Source organism: Bos taurus, chromosome 1 (assembly GCF_002263795.3).
Source record: "Bos taurus isolate L1 Dominette 01449 registration number 42190680 breed Hereford chromosome 1, ARS-UCD2.0, whole genome shotgun sequence".
Taxonomy (NCBI): Eukaryota; Metazoa; Chordata; class Mammalia; order Artiodactyla; family Bovidae; genus Bos; species Bos taurus.
The window spans coordinates 78,098,586-78,118,712 of record NC_037328.1 but is presented as its reverse complement, the minus strand read 5'-3'; the positions used below and the strand labels follow the sequence as shown (position 1 = coordinate 78,118,712).

Below are 20,127 nucleotides of genomic sequence, written 5' to 3'. Positions count from 1 at the left end.
TCAAAGATATCACATAAGATGTTCACATTATTAGAAAGGCAATAGATTCTGGAAACAATTGCCCAGTAACTTTAAACTTGTTGTTGCTGTTCAGTCGCTAAGTTGAGTCCAGCTCTTTGCAACTCCATGGACGGCAGCACACCAGGCTTCCCTGTCCTTCACTGTCTCCAAGAATTTGATCAAATTCATATCCATTTAGTCAGTTATGCCATCCAACCAGCTCATCCTCTGTCATCCCCTTCTGCTCCTGCCCTCAATCTTTCCCAGCTTCAGGGTCTTTTTCAGTGAGTCACCTCTTCACATCAGGTGGAGCTTCAGCTTTAGCATCAGTCCTTCCAGTGAATATTCAGGGTTGATTTCCTTTAGGATTGACTGGTTTGATCTTGCTATCCAAGGGACTCTCATGAGTCTTCACCACTGGAATTCAAAAGCATCAGTTCTTTGGTGCTCAGCCTTCTTTATGGTCCAACTCTCACATCTGTATACAACTACAGAAAAAAACCATAGCTTTGACTATACGGGCATTTGTTGGCAAAGTGATGTTGCTGCTTTTTAATATGCTGTCTAGGTTTGTCATAGCTTTTCTTTCAAGGAACAAATGTCTTTTAATTTTGTGGCTACAGTCAGTCTCCACAGTGATTTTGGAGCTCAAGAAAATAAAATCTGCCTCTTTTCCCACTTTTTTTCCCATCTATTTGCCCTGAAGTGATAGGACCAGATGCCATGATCTTTGTTTTTTGAATGTTGAGTTTTAAGCTGGCTTTTTCATGGTCCACTTTCACCCTCATCAAGAGGCTCTTTTTAAACTTAGTCTTGATTATTTAGGGGACTGCCAATATGTGTTTTAGTTAAGAAAACAAATAAGACCTCAACCTTAATATGGAGGCTATCAATCCATTTAGTCCATTTACAGTCCATACATATCAATCCATTTACAGCTGTTATACAAACAACTATTATAGTCTTTTATGAATAAACATGCTGCCTGATTCACAAAGAGGAAATTGTTTCAACCCTCTGGGGTCCTTGCTGCTGCTGCTGCTGCTGCTAAGTCACTTCAGTCGTGTCTGACTCTGTGTGACCCCAAGACAGCAGCCCACCAGGCTCCCCCGTCCCTGGGATTCTCCAGGCAAGAACACTGGAGTGGGTTATCCCAAAATTCCCTGATGTAGGGAAAGTAGGTTTGGTCTAGGAAGAGTAATCAATGCGAAGAGAAAAGAGCTTCTGCTTCCACTATATGTTCAATAGAAAGAATTACCAAGTTTAAAAATTACTGTGGCTTCTGAAATGTTGTGCTATGTGAATTAATAAAAATGAAGACCTCCAAGCAAATCAAATTACCAGGGAAATTGAGAAAAATTGTATAATGATGAAAGGGTCAATCCTTTCATCCAGGAAGATAGAGCAATCTTAAATGTGTATGCACCATATAATACAGCTGGAAAATATCTGAAATAAAACTGATAGAACTGAAAGGAGAAATAGACAAATCCATGATTATCCGGGAGACTTTGAGACCATTCTTTCAATAACTGATATAAAAATGAGCATAAATTCAGCATACATTTAGAATAATTTAACAATACTAGGACCCAATCAACAAAAATCTGATTCTCTGAAAAGTTTAATAAAATTCACAAACTGCTAGCAAGAGTGACAAAGAAAATTTAAAAAAAGGAGAAAAGGAGACACAAATTACCAATATTTGGAATAAAATAGGGTGTATCACTACAGACCTGATAAAAAACAGAGACATAATAAAGAATTATGGCTAACAATTCTACACATATAAATTTGACAGGTTGGATGAAATGAACCATTTCTTCAATACACACAAACCACCATGACTCACCCAAGATGAAATAGATAATTTAACAATTAGGGAACTAAATTTGTAATTGAAACCTTCCCCCAAAGAAATATCTGGGCGCAGGTGGTTTCACTGGAGAATTGTATTAAATGTTTAGAGAAGAATGAATACCAATACATAGTCTTTTCCAGTAAAGGGGCTTCCCTCATAGCTCAGTTGGTAAATAATGCCCTGCAATGCAGGAGACCCCAGTTCAATTCCTGGATTGGGAAGATCCACTGGATAAGGGATAGGCTACCCATTCCAGTATTCTTGGGCTTCCCTGGTGGCTTAGCTGGTGAAGAATCTGCCTGCAATTTGGGAGACCTGGGTTTGATCCCTGGATTGGGAAGATCCCCTGGGGAAGGGAAAGGCTTTCCACTCCAGTATTCTGGCCTGGAGAATTCCATGGACTATATAGTCCATGGGGTTGCAAAGAGTCAGACAGGACTGAGTGACTCACTTTTTTTTCTTTTCCAGAAAATAGAAGAGAAAGGAACACTTCCTAGCTCATTCTATGATGCCAGTTTTAACCTGATACTAAATTCAGACAAAGACAGTACAAAAATAAAACTGCAGACCAATACCCCTCATGAATATAGATGTAAAAATTCTTAACAATACATTAGCAAACAGAAATCAGCAATATAAAAAATTTAATATATACCATGATCAAGTGGGGTTATTCCAGGGATGCAAGGCTGGTTCAGTATTAGAAAATTAATCAGTGTGCTCCATGATATTAAAAGGCTAAAGAAGAAAAATCATATGATCAGATCAATTGATGCAGAAAAAGCATTTGACAAAATTCAGCACATTCATTCATGAGAAAAATAGTAAAAAAACACAAAAAAACAGAGGGAAATCTTTTCAATTTGATAAAGAAAGTCTGCATAAAACCTATAATTAACATCATACTTTTGGGAAAGAGATAACGTTTCCTCCCTAAGACTGGAAACAGAATGGGTATGTCCACTCTCACTACCAACATTTAACATAGTTCTGGAAGTTCTAGCCAGCATAATAAAGCAAGACAGGAAATAAAAGGCATACAGATCCAACAGGAAGAAATAAAAACTGGCCCTAACTGCAGTAAGCATAATAATCTATGAAGAAAATTCCAAAGAATTACCAAAAATTTTCCAGAACTAATAGATGAGTTTAGTAAGTTTGCAAGATATACAATCAACATATAAAAACCATTTCAATAAAAATTAAAAATCAATTTTATTTCTATGTACTAGGGCAAAAACAAATAAAAATACAATAACATTAATAATGACTCAAAAAAGGGAAAATATTTAAGTGTAAATCTAATAAAATATATACAGGACTTACATGCTGAAAGCTGCAAAATGCTGATAAACAAAGATCTAAATACCATATCCATAGATTGAAAGGATCAGTGTAGTAAAGATGTCAATTCTCCACAAATTTGACATACACATTCACCATAATTCCTTTCAATCTTAGCAAGAGTTTTGTAAATATAAATAAAACTATTCTAAAGTTTTTATGGAAAGACAAAGGAATTAGTTAAACAGTTAAAAAAATTCTAGAAAAGAAGAATAAAATATTTCTCATTGGCAACTCCTATTTTCTCCTATATAACTTCAGCCCCTGGCCAGAGCTGATTGGAGAAATAGAAGCTAAACTTGCTAGCTGCTGTGGGACCCAAAGGAATAACCTAGACTAAAGATCCCCCTACCTTCAGAGTCTGAACTGGGAGACTTAGGGCTACAGAAGCCAGGTAGTTATGAGAGCAAATCTGAAAATTCATGTATAGTCAGGACTTAGGATAGAATTAAAGGTCACAGGCAAGGTAGAACTAAAAAGGAAAATAACATTGACAGTGAGCAGAAGGAGCACACCAATCAGTCGGAAACAGATGAGATGTGAGAAGGATACACAGACATCATGAGACAGCTCCCCAGAGAGTAAATTTCATTCCTCGTGACTTTCCAGGTTTCCTAAAGCCCAACTGTGCTTTGGTTCCTGTTCTTGAATTTCTGTGGGATTCCTCAGAGTATTTTTATAACGCACTCTTCTTCCTGGACTTGCCTGATGTGGGCTGTGTCTCCTGTACCCAAGGAGATGTAACTATAATAATACATACAGTAAGCAAATATCTCTCCCGTTTAAAAGAATAAAACAATGGAGGTGGCAAGATGTGAGCATCTGTTGTATCTTGTCCCTCTGTTCTTCCCTTTCTGCCACCTCCTCAGAATTAGTCCTTGTTCTCCTGCCAGCTTCTTTGGCTTCCAATCAAGTGAATCCCCTGAAGTAAATTCGGGGGAGGAAGGGAGGAGAGAAGCCCCCCAGCGGGTGGGCCTCTTGTTAGCGCCTGGTGTGCCCTGGAAGACAGAGCTGTTCAACAGCTTTTCAGTCCTTGTGTGGGAAAGAGAGAAGGATGGGGTGTGCCCAGAGTCTTCTCTTTGTGTGGCTTTTAAAATATCCTCTTACTGACTGTCCTGTGCTAGGGAGGGCACATTTGCCTGTGGGATAGGGAAAGTAAGTGGCAGAAGCTGCTAGAGGAAGTGTACACGGCCTGGGCTGGGGGTCAGATGGCTCTGTCATTGGTACTAGATGCACATTACTTTATTGGGGCTTGGTTCCTCCACCTGGAGAGTGGTGATAATAACCATTTAAATGTGAAAGAGTTAGTCAATCAGTCGTGTCCGACTCTTTGTGACCCCACCGACTGTAGCCTACCAGGCTCCGCTGTCCATGGGGATTCTCCAGGCAAGAATACCGGAGTGGGTTACCATTTTCTTCTCCAGGGGATCTTCCCGATCCAGAGATAGAACCCAGGTCTCCCATATTGCAGGCAGATTCTTTACTGTCTGAGCTACCAGAGAAAGCTGGTGAAATATGAAGTATTCACACATTGCAAAGAAATTGTGATCATTTCTGTATATGATGTGGCCTCTGCTTAAATCTCCTTCCACTCTCCTCCTCGTTCCCTATGCCTTGGTCATGTTGGCTTCCTCTTTGTTTCATAAAACATGATGGATCCCATCTTTAGGACTTTGTTTTCCAGGAAAATCATTGACCATTGTTTGTTTGTTTTTTTTTTTTCTGCAATCAACTGGTGGTGGTGGTTGTTCTTTAGTTGCTAAGTTGTGTCTGACTCTTTTGCGACCCCATGAACTATAGCCTGCCAGGCTTCTCCGTCCATGGATTTTCCAAGCAAGAAAACTGGAGTGGGCTGCCATTTCCTTCTCCAGGAGATCTTCCCGAACCAGAGATTGAACCCGAGCCTCCTGCATTGGCAGGCGGAGTCTTTACCACTGAGCCAGCAGGGAAGCAATTAGTTGGAGCAATATGAAATTTCATGGTAGGACTTCTCTTACTCAGGGGGAAAAAAAAATTGTGGATACATGTTAAAGACATATTGGAGAAATGACTAAATATTCCTGAGACCCTTTTTTGTGCACCTTCAGAGAATCATCTGTACCTTGCAACCTGTGGTTTTCCAACACTGAGACCTTCACTAAACAGCAGGGAATGAAAAGTTGATAAGAGAGTCTTCTTTAAGGGCATCAAATAGATGCCTGAGGTTCCTTCTCCTCATCCCTGTGGACAATGGGCTGAGAATCCAGACATCTGAGTCTGTGGACTTCTCATTGTCCAGTCTCCTCACAGCATATGAACTCTTCCTTAGGCAATTCCTCCCCCTGCAACATTGTGGAGAACTGTGTATTATTTAAGAGCTGAATGCGTTTCTCAGTATTCCAAGTAGCTAAGCACAGGGCCTGGTTCATGACTGGCTGCATGGGATAGTGGGAAAAAAATGAACCACAGGAAGTCAAGTCAGGGGAAGGGAACAGAGAAGGTTTGTGGACATCGGGTTTTTATTAGAATACTGTGTTTACTTGAAGGGTCCCCTATTTTAAACAAATTGGAGAGGCCTGGGGAGAGAGTAACCAAATGATTTAAAGAATTGCATGTGGGTTATTTAGCTAAAGGTTTTATAAGACTTCACTTAACTCAGGGGGAGGGAAATTGCTTTGCTTCAATGCCATGCATTTTTCATCTGTTTGTGTTTGAATAGCAAACCCAAATTGGATTCTCTTCAGGGCCTGGAACCCCAGTGGGTGCTAGGGAATATGTGTGGAATGAATGATTTAGTGTTTTCCTTCTGAGTTGCTGATTCCTGACTAGCCAAGATGCTGTCTTCCTCTTTCAAGGGCTGGTTATGCTAAGAGGCTGGAAGGACATAGGAAAGAAGATTGATTTATAAATTAGGTACAATCACTCTATTCAATATCTGGGAAGATGTCTCTAATGAGTGGGGTATGTGTGTATGTGTGTGTATAACTGTGTGCGTGCATATTCTATGTATTTGAGGGAATAATATAAGAAAATATTTTAGGGAGAAAGCTCTTTTCCAAATAACAAATTGATCTCACAGCCCTAAAAGAGCTGCTGAGAGTATTGTTAGGCATAGGGCTGGGGCCACTGGCAAGGCATCTGGGATGGTTTGAGTGACACGGTGGGGGTCCTAGAAGCTTGCTTGGATAGGACCTGCCTGTCATTTCTGGTTCGCTGTTGCCCTCTGCTGGCCAAACTGTTGTAGTCCCAGGAAACTGCAAATCTCCCTGAGCAACTAGGATCTTGGTTTCCATGAAGTCTGGGCCCCTTCCCCAGCAGAAGGAAAATGCAGTCAGTGCGGAGGAACAGCGGTGATGGGAGGATGTGGCCAGTCCACTGCCAGCAGAGACAGGCTCTCATCACTGAGGGGATGGATCTTATGATTCTAGCTTTTTATTCCACATTCTCCTCGTTTGCTAAGACTTTGTTTTCTCTTTGGCTCTGTGCTGGGCACAGCGAGGGAACCCACACAGGGCTCAGTCACTGTCTCTAGACCAGAGGGTCTCCCATCAAGTTTGGGGGAAACGGAAAGACAAGCATAGAAAGCTGTGACTAAGACCACAACTGAAGCACTGCTAAATGCTTGTGTGTATTTAAAGAGCATGTGTTCAACTCTTTTCGACCCTATGGACTGTAGCCTGCCAGGATCCTCTGTCCTTGGGATTCTCCAGGCAAGAATACTGGTGTGGGTTGCCTTTTCCTTCTCTAGGGGATCTTCCCAACCCAGGGACTGAACCTTCATTTCTTATGTCTCCTGCATTGAAACGTGTGTTCTTTATCACTAGCACCATGAGAGAGATGCAATCTACTAGTGGTGAGGGAACTGAGGGGACGGCACCATTAAACAGACAGAATTTAATATGAAAACTTTAAGGACAGGTGATTTTTACTTATTTTTTAAAAAATATCTTAATATTACTCAGCCACACACACACACACAAATGAAATAATGCCATTTCTAGCAACATGGATGGACCTAGAAATTGTCATAAGACCTAGCGATGTCACTAAGTGAAGTAAGTCAGAGAAAGACAAATATCATATGCTATCACTTGTATGTGAAATCGAAAAAAGTGATACAAATGAACTTACTTACAAAACAGAAGTAGGGTCACTGACATAAAAAACAAACTTATGGTTATGAAAGAGGATAGTGGCAAGGGGATAAATTAAGAGTTTGGGATTAAAATACACATAGTACTATACACAAAATGAATAGTCAACAGAGACCTGCTGTGTAGCTCAGGGAACTACACTCAACATCTTGTGGTAACTTATGACGGAGGAGAATGTAAAAATATGTGTGTGTGTGTGGCTGAATCACTTTGCTGTATACCTGAAACTAACATGATGTTGTAAATCAACTGTATTTCAGTGAAAATTAAAAGCATATATCTCTTTTATCATATGAGTAGAGCATTTATCATAAAAATTAAACTTTGATTAATGAAAGCATGGGGCCTCCCTGGTGGCTGAGACAGTAAAAAATCCACCTGCAATGCAGGGGACCCAGGTTCAACCCCTGGGTCGGGAAGATCCTCTGGAGAAGGGAGTGGCAACCCGCTCCAGTATTCCTGCCTGGAGAATTCCATGGACAAAGGAGTCTGGCAGGCTACAGTCCATGGGGTCACAAAGAGCTGGACACAACTGAGTGATTTTCATCATCAATGAAAGCATGAGAAGAAATGAACGTCACTTGAAATCCTACCACTCAGAAATGATCAGTGTTCGCATTTTGATCTACATATATTTTTGTCTTCATTGTTACAAAATTGGAAGTATACTGAAGGTGCTACTTTGTATCCTGCTTTTCCTCATCCTTTTGGTAGGAACATTTTCCCAATATTACTGGTTTATTATTTTTTGGAAATGTGCTATTTTATGGGGGAGTATTTTGATGTGTGAACCAAAGGACGAAATTCTTCAAGCAGCATAAAGCAAAACATATAGGTTGTACTACACAAGAGCTGTTAAATCTTTCCAAATTTTTTAAAATTTTTTATTGGAGGATAATTGCTTTATAATAGTGTGTTCTGCCATACATCAATAAGACATAGGTATACACATGTCTGCTCCCTCCTGAACCTCCGTCCCACCTCCCACCCCCTCCCACCCCTCTAGGTTGTCACAGGGCACTCGGTTGAGCTCCCTGTGTCATACAGCAAATTCCCAGGGGTTGTCTGTTTTCCATAGGGTAATGTATGTGTTGCAGTGCTGCTCTCTTAAGGAACTGCTACTTCTTCACTAATTCATTCCAGAACTATTTTGGGGAAACCTAATACTTTGGAGACATAATGATAAGACCTGACTCTGTGACATTTACAGTATAGGAGAGGAGACTGACATTAATTAGATAATCACAGAAATAACTATGAAATTGCATCTGGGATAAGTGCTGGGAAGGAGAGATGTGAAGTTTATGAAAGTACATATTAGAAACAGGAGAAGTGGTCATGGAGGTGGGAAAGCTTGCCAGAGTAAGGAGTAATTGAGCTCAGCACTGTAGGAGTTCAGTAGGTAAAGAAGATTAGGAACAACATAGCTGGCAGAGGGAATAACACAGGCAAAGACCCTTCAGTAGGACCAGGCATGGCAAGTCCTGGAAACCGGAAAAAGATCCCGGAGAAAGGGGTGCAGAGATTTGGCCTGAAATGACATTGAAGAAATAGGTAAGGTCCAACTGCAGAACCTCAGACTAGGTGATTTTTTTTTTTTTTTTTTTGGTCGTTTCTCCTAAGAACCATGGAGAGATATTGAAGTATTTGAAGCCAGAGTTAGAGTTAGGTCTTTGGAGGTAAAGACCAAATTTGTTTTAAAATGGTCTGCCTCATTGCAATATCATGATGAGGCCGGGAAGGAACTAAAACATGTAGTTAAACCACGTCCAGGTGGCTAATAGCCCAAGCCCACTGAGAAGGTAACTGCAGTTGTCCAGGCAGGAGATGTGGGAAGAGTGGATCAGAATGTTGAAAGTCAGGATGGAGAGAAGTGAGTAGTTTTGAGAGGTATTTGAGGAGTAGAATGTTTAGAACTTAGCATGTGAGGTGAAGAAATGAGAGAAAAAAAGACTCCTAAGGCTTGGAGTCTTTAAGGAGGATTTCCCCCTAAGATATAGAACGCTGGAAGAAGTCAAGGTTTGGAGGGGATGGTCAAGGATGCTGTTTCACAGAGATAATGATTCCAGGATGGGTATAGACCATCACATCAGCTTCTTCCAGAGGTGGCTTTTACCACACTTGTACACCACGCTGAAAAGTCCTTTATTTGAGTGTTTGTGGTCCCAGGGAGAAAGCTAACACTATGCCTGGATTTGCTGTCTCCATACTTATTTCAGGTCCTTGAACTACTGTTTGCTCTGTGTAAAGCACTGGGCAAGTCATTTATTGTAATGATCTCTGGACCTTAGTTTTTTATCTTTAAAATGAAGCTAATAGCATCTAGTCCAAAGGATTGTTGGGAAGATTAAACAAAAGCATTGATATTCAAGGGCTTTGTGATCCTCCATGAATTGCACAGAATCATTATTGATATTCTTACTCCTATATTTGTTTTGAACATTACCACCAAACTTAAATTACATTAATACTAGGAATATAAAATTCAGTGTTTTCTCCAAGAGTTCTTTGGGAAGAAAAGGTGTGATTGAAGTCTAAATAAATAAATATACCACCCAGAAGCTAGAGATGGTGGCCCCAAACTATTTATAAGCCTGTGTGTTTACTTGGATTCCGACTTTCCCAACATGAAAATTATGCAGAGTCTGTGTCACAGCAGAGCACTCTGTGTTCCTAAAAAGAACTCTCTTTTTTTTTCCCCCTGAATCCATCCTTTACCTTTTAAAATAAATCTCATTATGGAGTGCTGACATTTTCAGTAAAACCTTCAACCAAAATCTGAGGATATTTTAGACTAAAAACAAGCTTGGTTTATTAGGCACAGCTTATAACTTGCTGCTAAGTAGATACAATCTATTTAGAGAAAATTATGTAGATAGCTGATAAAACATTTCAGAATCCTCATCTTTTTCTGTCTAAGACAGAGTGTTAAACAGATTATCGAGACTTCTCTCTTCTCTTGGTGAAGTAGAGTCTTGCAACATTGTTGGAGTGGATGGAAGCCATAGGACCAAGATTTAAACCAGATCTCTTGACTCTATATCACTAACTCTACCTCCATATTCTAGCTGAATGACTTCAGCTAGAAGGTGTGACCTTCTTCCAAGGGTGGTGGGGAGATGCAAAGCTAACACTTGTACATGCATAATGGCCAGAATATAACAAGGCCACAGCCTCATGGTTCTTTCTTTCTATGTCTGTTTCTCAATATTTCTTCCTCCTTCACCTCCCCTTTTCTCTTCTTCATGTATCCTTCTGTTCCTCCCCCCATTGATTTAACTCCTAACTTTGTCTTGCCTGCCTTTGAACTATATTGAGGAAGGGCATATACTGGGTTACTCAAGGTCACCTAGTCACTTACGTGTGTAAGTCGCTCAGGCGTGTCTGACTCTTTGTGACCCCGTGGACTGTAGCCTGCCAGGCTCCTCTGTCCATGAAATTCCCCAGGCAAAAATGCTGCAGTGGGTTGCCGTTTCCCTGCCAAAAATAGCAACAGCTCCTTTATAAACCACTGATTGAAAAGTTTGCCCCTGAATCCTCTCCCCAGACTTATGAGATCAGTACTGGTACTGTCTCCATCTCACAGACAAGAAATGTGAGCTACAGACAGGCTCAATGTCCAATCTTACAAGGTTTGTCATTAGTAGAGCTGGATGTTTTCACCCCCGACTCAGCCAACCCAAAGGCCTCCAAAAGACTTATGATTGGCAATCAGTTATCACAACAGATATTTATTTATTGAAGACTATTTGACAGGAACAGAGTAAATAGCCCTGTACAGTCTCTGCCCTCATGGAGTGTGTGTGTGTATGTGTGCGTGCACACACATACATACATAGGGATGATTCTTAGACCATAATCACTGGAATTGCCCTAGTCTCTGTACTTCGGTGTCTGTTCTGACTTGTCCAGGTTCACATGGCATCAATTACTAAACCTCTTCTATATCATTCCTTCTTACAAATGATGGTAAGGGCTGAAAACAAAAATGGATCAGAATGCTTTGAAAAAATGTAATGGGGACACAAGTTTACACAGGAGTTTAAGAAATCTTTGAAGGAGGCATTCAACACATGACTTGGACATCGAGTTTTCTCAGCCTGCTATAAGGTGGTGCTGGGCAGACGCCAGACCATAGGAGTTGAACCTAAAATTGAAAGGGTGCCATTTAATAAAGTCAACGGGAAGTAACATCACTCCTTTTGTATTTTAAGAACAGCTCTGAGGTTTTGTGTGAGAATGGATGGAAACAGGGTGACAAGTCTTAGTCTTTACATTAGATTGATGATTTGTAGTGGGAATTCATATATGAATCAATCACAAATCATTCTTTTCAGTCTCTTGAAAGTAAAATGAAAGTGTCAGTCGCTCAGTTGTGTCTGACTCTTTGTGACCTCATGACCTGTAGCCTGTCAGGCTTCTCTGTCTGTGGAACTCTCCAAGCAAAAATACTGGAGTGAGTAGGAATTCCATTCTCCAGGGGACCTTCCCGACGTAGGGATTGAACCTGGGTCTCTTGCATTTCAGGCAGATTCTTTAACATCTGAGCCACCAAGGAAGCCCAGTCATCCTTTCCAGTTTCTTAGGAAGATAAAATATGCACTGAAAAAGTTATAATACAGGTCATGCAGTGCTATATACAAAGGCTGTAGCAGAAAGAGAGCAAATGCTATGGGTGAGAGGAATTTCAGATCATGCTCACTTTTTAAAAATAAGTCATTGCTTTCACTCTTTACTGTTCTCTCTGTTGAATAGATTCTTAAGTCTCAGAATATTTCATTGCATACCCTGAAAGACTCTGAAATCTGAAACAAGTCAACTCAGTAAACACATACCTAGTGTCTGCTTTGTCTTTGGCTCGTAAGAATCATTTTCACTCATTTCACTGCATTTCCACCACAGGAAAATGATAAAATGAGCTCAGTATGATGGAATAGCTTGGGTGGGAGTCAGTGAACCTAAATTCAAGTCTCCATTTTATCTTCATTCAGCAATTTGACCTTTGAAGATTAGCATAAACCAATGCTTAGTCGTTCAGATTGAGTTGAAATTAAGAGGTATTTTTCGTGTCCTTTGAGAAAGATGGGCTCCATGAAGGTTTTCTAGAGAACTGGGAAGATGTGGAGGAGCATGAATCAGTTGACTGCCAATGTGATACAATCTTGCTATTCCCCTGATGGAACCTGTCAAGGATAATCATCTCTGAGCTCTGTGGGCATAAAACATTTTCCTGTGATCCTCTACCTCCCTCCTTCCTTGGTCATGGGGCCAGAATGAGAGAGACAGAGGATGACTTTCTTCAACTCCTCTTTCTTCCAAGGTGATAAACCTCATCATTTTTTCTGTTAGTAGAGATGTTTCAGTGAAGATGATTTATTTGGAAAGATTATGCCATTGACTTTTCTTCTCTGTGGTGATTTTCACAGGATAGACCACTGGAACAATGAGAAGGAGAGGATTTTGCTGATCACAGACAAGACTCTCTTAATTTGCAAATATGACTTCATCATGCTCTGCTGTGTGCAGTTTCAATGGATTCCCCTGAGTGCTATCTATCGCATCTGCCTGGGCAAGTTTTCCTTCCCTGCGATGTCACTGGACAAGTGAGTGTGATGTTTTAGACTTGGGAAAGTGGTGCAGTGGGGGTGGGGCATGCAGGGAAAACAATCACAAAGTTCAGTTCAGTACTGTAACCTGGGAGAAGCCAGGGGAGAACAGGGAAGCTGTAGTTGAATTTATCAAACAATCCTGAGTTCCTACTCTATGTCAGATGTTCATACATCTGGATACAATTTTAACATTTCACAACTTTCATAGTACTTTACTATGAGTACCTGACAAGTGAATGGTTGAATGTAAAGTGGAAAGAGCTGCAGGGACATGGAAGAAATGTTACTAACCTAGTTCATATGACAGAGATGAGAAAAGCTTTCCTGGAGAAGCACTTGCGGTATTTGACTTGGGGTAGGAGTCAGTCACAGAAGAACAAAAGCTTAAGAATATGTCAAGCAGAAGGAAGAGAGAAGTCAAAGAAATGAAGGTGGGAAAAGGTGAAATGCCTCTAGGAAATTAAATTATTCTCTAAAGTGTAATGGACAGAACCCATGAGAGCTAATAGCACTTCTTGAAAGAAATCTCTTTAGAGATTTAGTGGAGGGGACACCAGCTCTCTTGGAGATACTGACAGTTACCAGGAGATCTGATGAGGTTTATGGCAGAGGATTGCTGAGCTGAGTAAATTCTTGAGATGGGCTCAGAAGGAACTGAATTTCTTCAACATTTTAAGTCTTAGCCAGAGGATAGCCATCTTCCTCTGAACTGTAAGCTCTTTGAGGGCAGGTATCTTTGATTATTGTCATTGTTGTTCTTTAAGTACCTCGTTATTGGGCCTAGTATGTAGTAAGAACTGAAAAATCTAAAATACTGAAAAAAAGCATAGATTGATCAAGCGATTGGTTTTCTTTTCATAAATCATATCATATCAAAGTCCTATTTTTTATTTCTTCTTTTCATGGACGCTAGAAACAATTGATTCAGTTCACTAACTTTTTGAACTGGTGGATTTTTCAATATCATATGCATATTGTAAACATATATTTAAACATCATAAAAATTAGTTACTGTCAGCATCTCTCTCCTATCCCAAACCTTAAGTTTTCCAGAATTATCTCCATAGGAGAGAATCAACAGTTTCATGTTTTTTTCTTCCCCTTTGAGAAATAGTCTATAAATATACAAGGATAAAATTGTCTTTCATGCATATATGTATGTTTTTGTATATTTATAATATTTATCAATGCAAATATTTATCACAAATTATTTTACAATGGGTACATATACCATAAAATACTTTGTTTCAAGCTATTTTACCCGAAGATATACTTTGGAGACATTATTATATAATCATGGAAAGATTAACTTCAGTCTTTTTAATATTACAAAATATTCAATTTCAGGTCCAATCTATTTATCTAGCCCTGTATTTATGGGCATTTAATCTTTTCTACTACAAGCAAAGCTATGGGCTTCCCTAGTGCCTCAGTGGCAAAGAACCTGCCTGCCAACGCAGGAAACTAGGGTTCAATCCCTGGGTTGGGAAGATCTCCTGAAGAAGAAAATGGCATCCCACTCCAGTATTCTTGCTCGGAAAATCCCATGGACAAAGGAGCCTGGTGGGCTACAGTCTGTGTGATCTCAAAGAGTCTGATGACAGCAACAACAACAGGATTTGCATAAATATGCAAATATATTTGTAATGTAAATTTCCACAAGTGGAAATATTAGGACAAAAGTCCTGTGAATTTTCATGATAGATGCTGGTGAATTGCCTTCTAAACAGGTGACAGCTGGTTATGCTCCCATAAGTATGAATCCTTTCTCATGTACCCTCAACAAGATTGTGTTTTATGAAACTCTTTCTTAGCCAGTGAGATGAAGAAAAATATTTTTATTTTAATTTCCGTCACTAGAATTTGAAGGAAGTTGAAGATGTTTCTCTTATGTTAGAAAATAGTTTTATCTATATTTCTGTGAACTGCCTATTTTTGGCCATACTACATTTTTTTTTCTATTGAAACATTGATCTTTTTAAATTGATTTATAAGAGATCTTAATATATGAAGGAACTTGGTCCTGTTCCTGCCATATATTATTGCAAATATTTTTTCCCATTTATCATATTTCTTTTAACTTTCTAATGCTGTATTTACTGTATTTGAGTTTTAGGTTGTTAAACGTATCATTCTTCCAAGTTTCTAAGTTTATGTCTTTTTTGAGAAAGGTTTTCTCCACCACTGAAACTACAAAATATATTTCCAAGTTTTCTTCTATTGTTTTTATAAATTTTTTGAAAATATTTATTTGTTTATTTATTTGACTGCGCTGGATCTTCAGTTGAGGCGTGTGGGGTCTTCGGTCTTCACTGTGGTGTGTGAGATCTTTAGTTGTGGCGTATAGGATCTACTTCCACGACCAGGGTTCAGACCTGGGCTCCCTGTATTGAGAACATGGAGTCTTAGCTACTGGACCACCAAGGAATTTTATTTTTAAAAATACTTAAATTTATGTTTCATCTGGAATTTATCTTAAGTAAGGAAAAAGATAAACCATCAACTTTATTTCTTTATCCAGATGGCAGACTAGATATCTCAACATCGTTTATTCAATTCTCCCCTTTATCAATAAATATTGTATTTTACCATGTATATTTGTGTTTATTCTGAGTTATCCATTTCACTTATTTCTTTATTAGAGGGCAAAATGCTTTTTAATTATTAAAGCACTTTATTACCATTTTAATATCTGCTAGAGTTATTCCCATCTTATTAATCTTCATTTTTAAAGAATTTGTTTATTCACACATATTTATTTCTCCATGAGCTTACTTAATTTTTAAAAATTCTGTTGTTAGTAGGATTTTCAAATATTAAATCAGCTATTCAGTCTTAAGATAAACACATTTAGTTATAGTGTACTATCCTTTCTATATGTTGTTGAATTCAGTTTGCTAATATTGTATTAAGGAGTTTTGTGTCTATGTTCATGAGGATATTAGTCTATTATTTTCATTCTTTTAGATGTCTTTGCCAAGTATTTAGATTATGCTGGTCCCATAAAAGAAGCTGGAAAGTGTTCCCTTCTCTTCTATTTTCTAAAAGACTTTATATATAAGTGGTGTTATCTCTTCCCTGAATGTTTGTTGAAATTTACAAGGGAAGTTTTCCTGGCCTGAGATTTCTTTGTGGGACAGTTTTAGATACTAAATTACTTTGTTTTATAAATACTGAGTTACTCCTTTTTTCCTTCTATGGTAATTTTGATAAATTGTATTTTTCCAGGAATTTATTGTTTAAGGTGTTTCATTTAAAGGCTAAAAGTTGTTACTATTCCATTATTATCCCTTTAGTGTCTTCTTTCCTTTTATCAGTGATCTGCAGTCTCTGTTTTCTTTCTGTGAATGAATCTATTGATTTTGTTGCTTTTAATAAGAATATGCTTTTCACTTTGCCAATTATCATGATTGCTTGATTTCTCATTGATTTTTACTGTTTTATTTTTTCCTCTACTTTTTTCTTTTTTCTTACTTTTGGTTTACTTTATTTTTTAACTTTTTAATTTGAAACCCAAAACATTTATTTTAGGCTTTTCTTCTTTTATAATGTGAGCATTTCAGTTCAGTTTAGTTCAGTTTAGTTGCTCTGTTGTGTCCGACTCTTTGCAACCCCATGAACCGCAGCATGCCATGCCTCCCTGTCCATCACCAACTCCCGGAGTCTACCCAAACCCATGTCCATTGAGTCGGTGATGCCATCCAACCGTCTCATCTCATCCTCTGTCGTCCCCTTCTCCTCCTGCCCTCAATCTTTCTCGGCATCAGGGTCTTTTCAAGTGAGTCAGCTCTTCGCATCAGGTGGCCAGAGTATTGGAATTTCAGCCTCAACATCAGTCCTTCCAATGAACACCCAGGACTGATCTCCTTTAAGAAATCAGACTGATTGGATCTCCTTGAAGTCCAAGGGACTCTCAAGAGTCTTCTCCAACACCACAGTTCAAAAGCATCAATTAAATTAATAAATTTCCTTCTAATAGCTGCTTTTACTACATCTCACAGATTTGGCTATGTTGTGCTTATACTATCATTCACTTAGAAATATTTTATAATTTTTCTTGTGATTTCTCCTTTGACACAAAGATACTTTAGAAGTCATATTGACAAATTTCCAAATATTTTGAGATTTCTTAATATTTTAATATTATTGAATTTTAATTTAGAGAACATAGTGTCTTTGACTTTAATTCTTTTAAATGCACTGTAATGTGTTATTGCCAAATTCAGACTTAAATTGAAGAAAGTAGGGAAAATGACTAGACCATTCAAGTATGACCTAAATCAAATTCCTTATGATTATACAGTGGATGTGAGAAATAGATTTAAGAGACTAGATCTGATAGATAGAGTGCCTGATGAACTATAGACGGAGGGTCATGACATTGTGCAGGAGACAGGGATCAAGACCATCCCCATAGAAAAGAAATGCAAAAAAGCAAAATGGTTGTCTGAGGAGGCCTTAGAAATAGCTGTGAAAAGAAGAGAAGTGAAAAGAAAAGGAGAAAAGGAAAGATATACCCATTTGAATGCAGAGTTCCAAACAATAGCAAAGAGAGATAAGAAAGCCTACCTCAGTGATCAATGCAAAGAAATAGAGGAAAACAGTAGAATGGGAAAGACTAGAGACATCTTCAAGAAAATTAGAGATACCAAGGGAACATTTCATGCAAAGATGGGCTCAATAAAGGACAGAAATGGTATGGACCTAGCAGAGGTAGAAGATATTTAGAAGAGGTAGCAAGAATACACAGAATAACTGTACAAAAAAGATATTCATGACCCAGATAATCATGATGGTGTGACCACTCACCTAGAGCCAGACATCCTAGAATGCAAAGTCAAGTGGACCTTAGGAAGCATCACTACCAACAAAGCTAGTGGAGGTGATGGAATTCCAGTAGAGCTATTTAAATCCTAACAGATGATGCTTTGAAAGTGCTGCACTCAATATGCCAGCAAATTTGGAAAACTCAGCAGTGGCCACAGGACTGGAAAAGGACAGTTTTCATTCCAGTCCCAAAGAAAGGCAATGCCAAAGAATGCTCAAACTACCACACAATTGCACTCATCTCACATGCTAGTAAAGTAATGCTCAAAATTCTCCAAGCCAGGCTTCAGCAATATGTGGACCCTGAACTTCCAGATGTTCAAGCTGGTTTTAGAAAAGGCAGAGGAACCAGAGATCAAATTGCCAACATCTGCTGGATCATCGAAAAAGCAAGAGAGTTCTAGAAAAACTTCTATCTCTGCTTCATTGACTATGCCAAAGCCTTTGACTATGTGAATCACAATAAACTGCAGAAAATTCTTCAAGAGATGGGAATACCAGACCACCTGACCAGCCTCTTGAGAAATCTGTATGAAGGTCAGGAAGCAATAGTTAGAACTGGACATGAAACAACAGACTGTTTCCAAATACGGAAAGGAGTACATCAAGGCTGTATATTGTTACCCTGCTTATTTAACTTATATGCAGAGTACATCATGAGAAATGCTGGGCTGGATGAAGCACAAGCTGGAATCAAGATTGCTGGGAGAAATATCGATAACCTCAGATATGCAGATGACACCACCCTTATAGCAGAAAGCGAAGAAGGACTAAAGAGCTTCATGATGAAAGTGAAAGAGGAGAGTGAAAAAGTTGGCTTAAAGCTCAACATTCAGAAAATTAAGATCATGGCATCTGGCCCCATCATTTCATGGCAAATAGATGGGGAAACAGTGAAAACAGTGTCAGACTTTATTTTTCTGGGCTCCAAAATCACTGCAGATGGTGACTGCAGCCATGAAATTAAAAGATGCTTACTCTTTGGAAGAAAAACTATGACCCACCTAGACAGCATATTAGAAAGCAGAGACATTATTTTGCCAACAAAGATCTGTCTAGTCAAGGCTATGGTTTTCCTAGGAGTCATGTATGGATGTGAGAGTTGGACTATAAAGAAAGCTGAGCACTGAAGAATTGATGCTTTTGAACTGTGGTGTTGGAGAAGACTCTTGAGAGTCCCTTGGACTGCAAGGAGATCCAACCAGTCCATCCTATAGGAGATCAATCCTGAGTGTTCATTGGAAAGACTGATGTTGAAGCTGAAACTCCAATTCTTTGGCTACCTGATGTGAAGAGTTGACTCATTTGAGAAGATCCTGATGTTGGGAAAGATTGAGTGCAGGAGGAGAAGGGAATGACAGAGGATGAGATGGTTGGATGGCATCACCAACTCAATGAACATGAGTTTGGGTAAACTCCAGGATATAGTGATGGACAGGTAGGCCTGGAGTGCTATGGTCCATAGGGTCGCACTGGGTTGGACACAACTGAGCACCTGAACTGAACTGAAAGAAGAGTGTTAAAAATCTGCTCTTATTGTGGGATTTTCTCTTGTATCTTTAAATTTTTTTTTTTTTTTGCTTCATGCATTTTAAGAGTCCATGTTAGATTAGTGCACATTCATGATTGGTATGTCTTTTTGATGAATTGAGCCTGTTTTAATTATGAAATGTTATTTTCTATCTCTGACAATATTCTCTCTAGTACTCTACTTTATATCTCTTATTTTTACTGACACTATCATTTTATACTTACTTTTGCTTAGTATATATTTTTTCATTTATTTTCTTTCTCTCTTCATATTTAGAATGCTTTTCTTTTTGAGATCACAAAATTGGGTCATACTTTTAATCTGTTGTGATAGTCTCTGCCTTTTAGTTGGAGTGTTTAGTCCCTTCACATTTTATGGAATTTTGATATGATTGAATTTAAGGTTACTTTAACTTGTTTTCAGTCTCCCTCTTCTATTTTTTATTTCTTCATCCCCTCCTCATTACCTTTTATGTTGCAGTTCTCATGCATATTACTTTTATTGAATTTCAAACCCAAAAGGATAATACTATAAATTTTGCTTTAAGAAATCATATGTATTTCAAAGAAATTAGAAAACAAAATTATCTTTTATATTTATGCATGTTTTCAGTTCTTATGCTCTTTATTTGTTCCAGAAGATTCAGTTTCTCTTTGATGTCATTTTACTTATACAGGAAAAATTACTTTTTAGCATTTCTTTGTAATGTAATTTACTATGAAAAAAAATTCTTATTTTTTGAGGGGTGGGGAGAATCTTTGTTTAGCCTTTATTCTTAAGGAGTATTTTCTTTAGTTAGAGGATTCCAACTTGACATTTTTT

The 20,127-nt window shown here is 38.6% G+C and overlaps 1 protein-coding gene across 2 annotated transcripts in view; it reads left to right on the top strand.

The window, feature by feature from the left end:
* Positions 1 to 20,127, top strand: part of TPRG1 (tumor protein p63 regulated 1) — a 201,750-nt gene that overhangs the window by 97,969 nt on the left and 83,654 nt on the right. For both annotated transcript variants that reach the window (NM_001193079.1, XM_059886607.1), the window contains exon 4: positions 12,765 to 12,941. In NM_001193079.1, the coding sequence (NP_001180008.1) occupies positions 12,765 to 12,941 (177 nt within the window). The remainder of the gene's footprint in view (positions 1 to 12,764; positions 12,942 to 20,127) is intronic.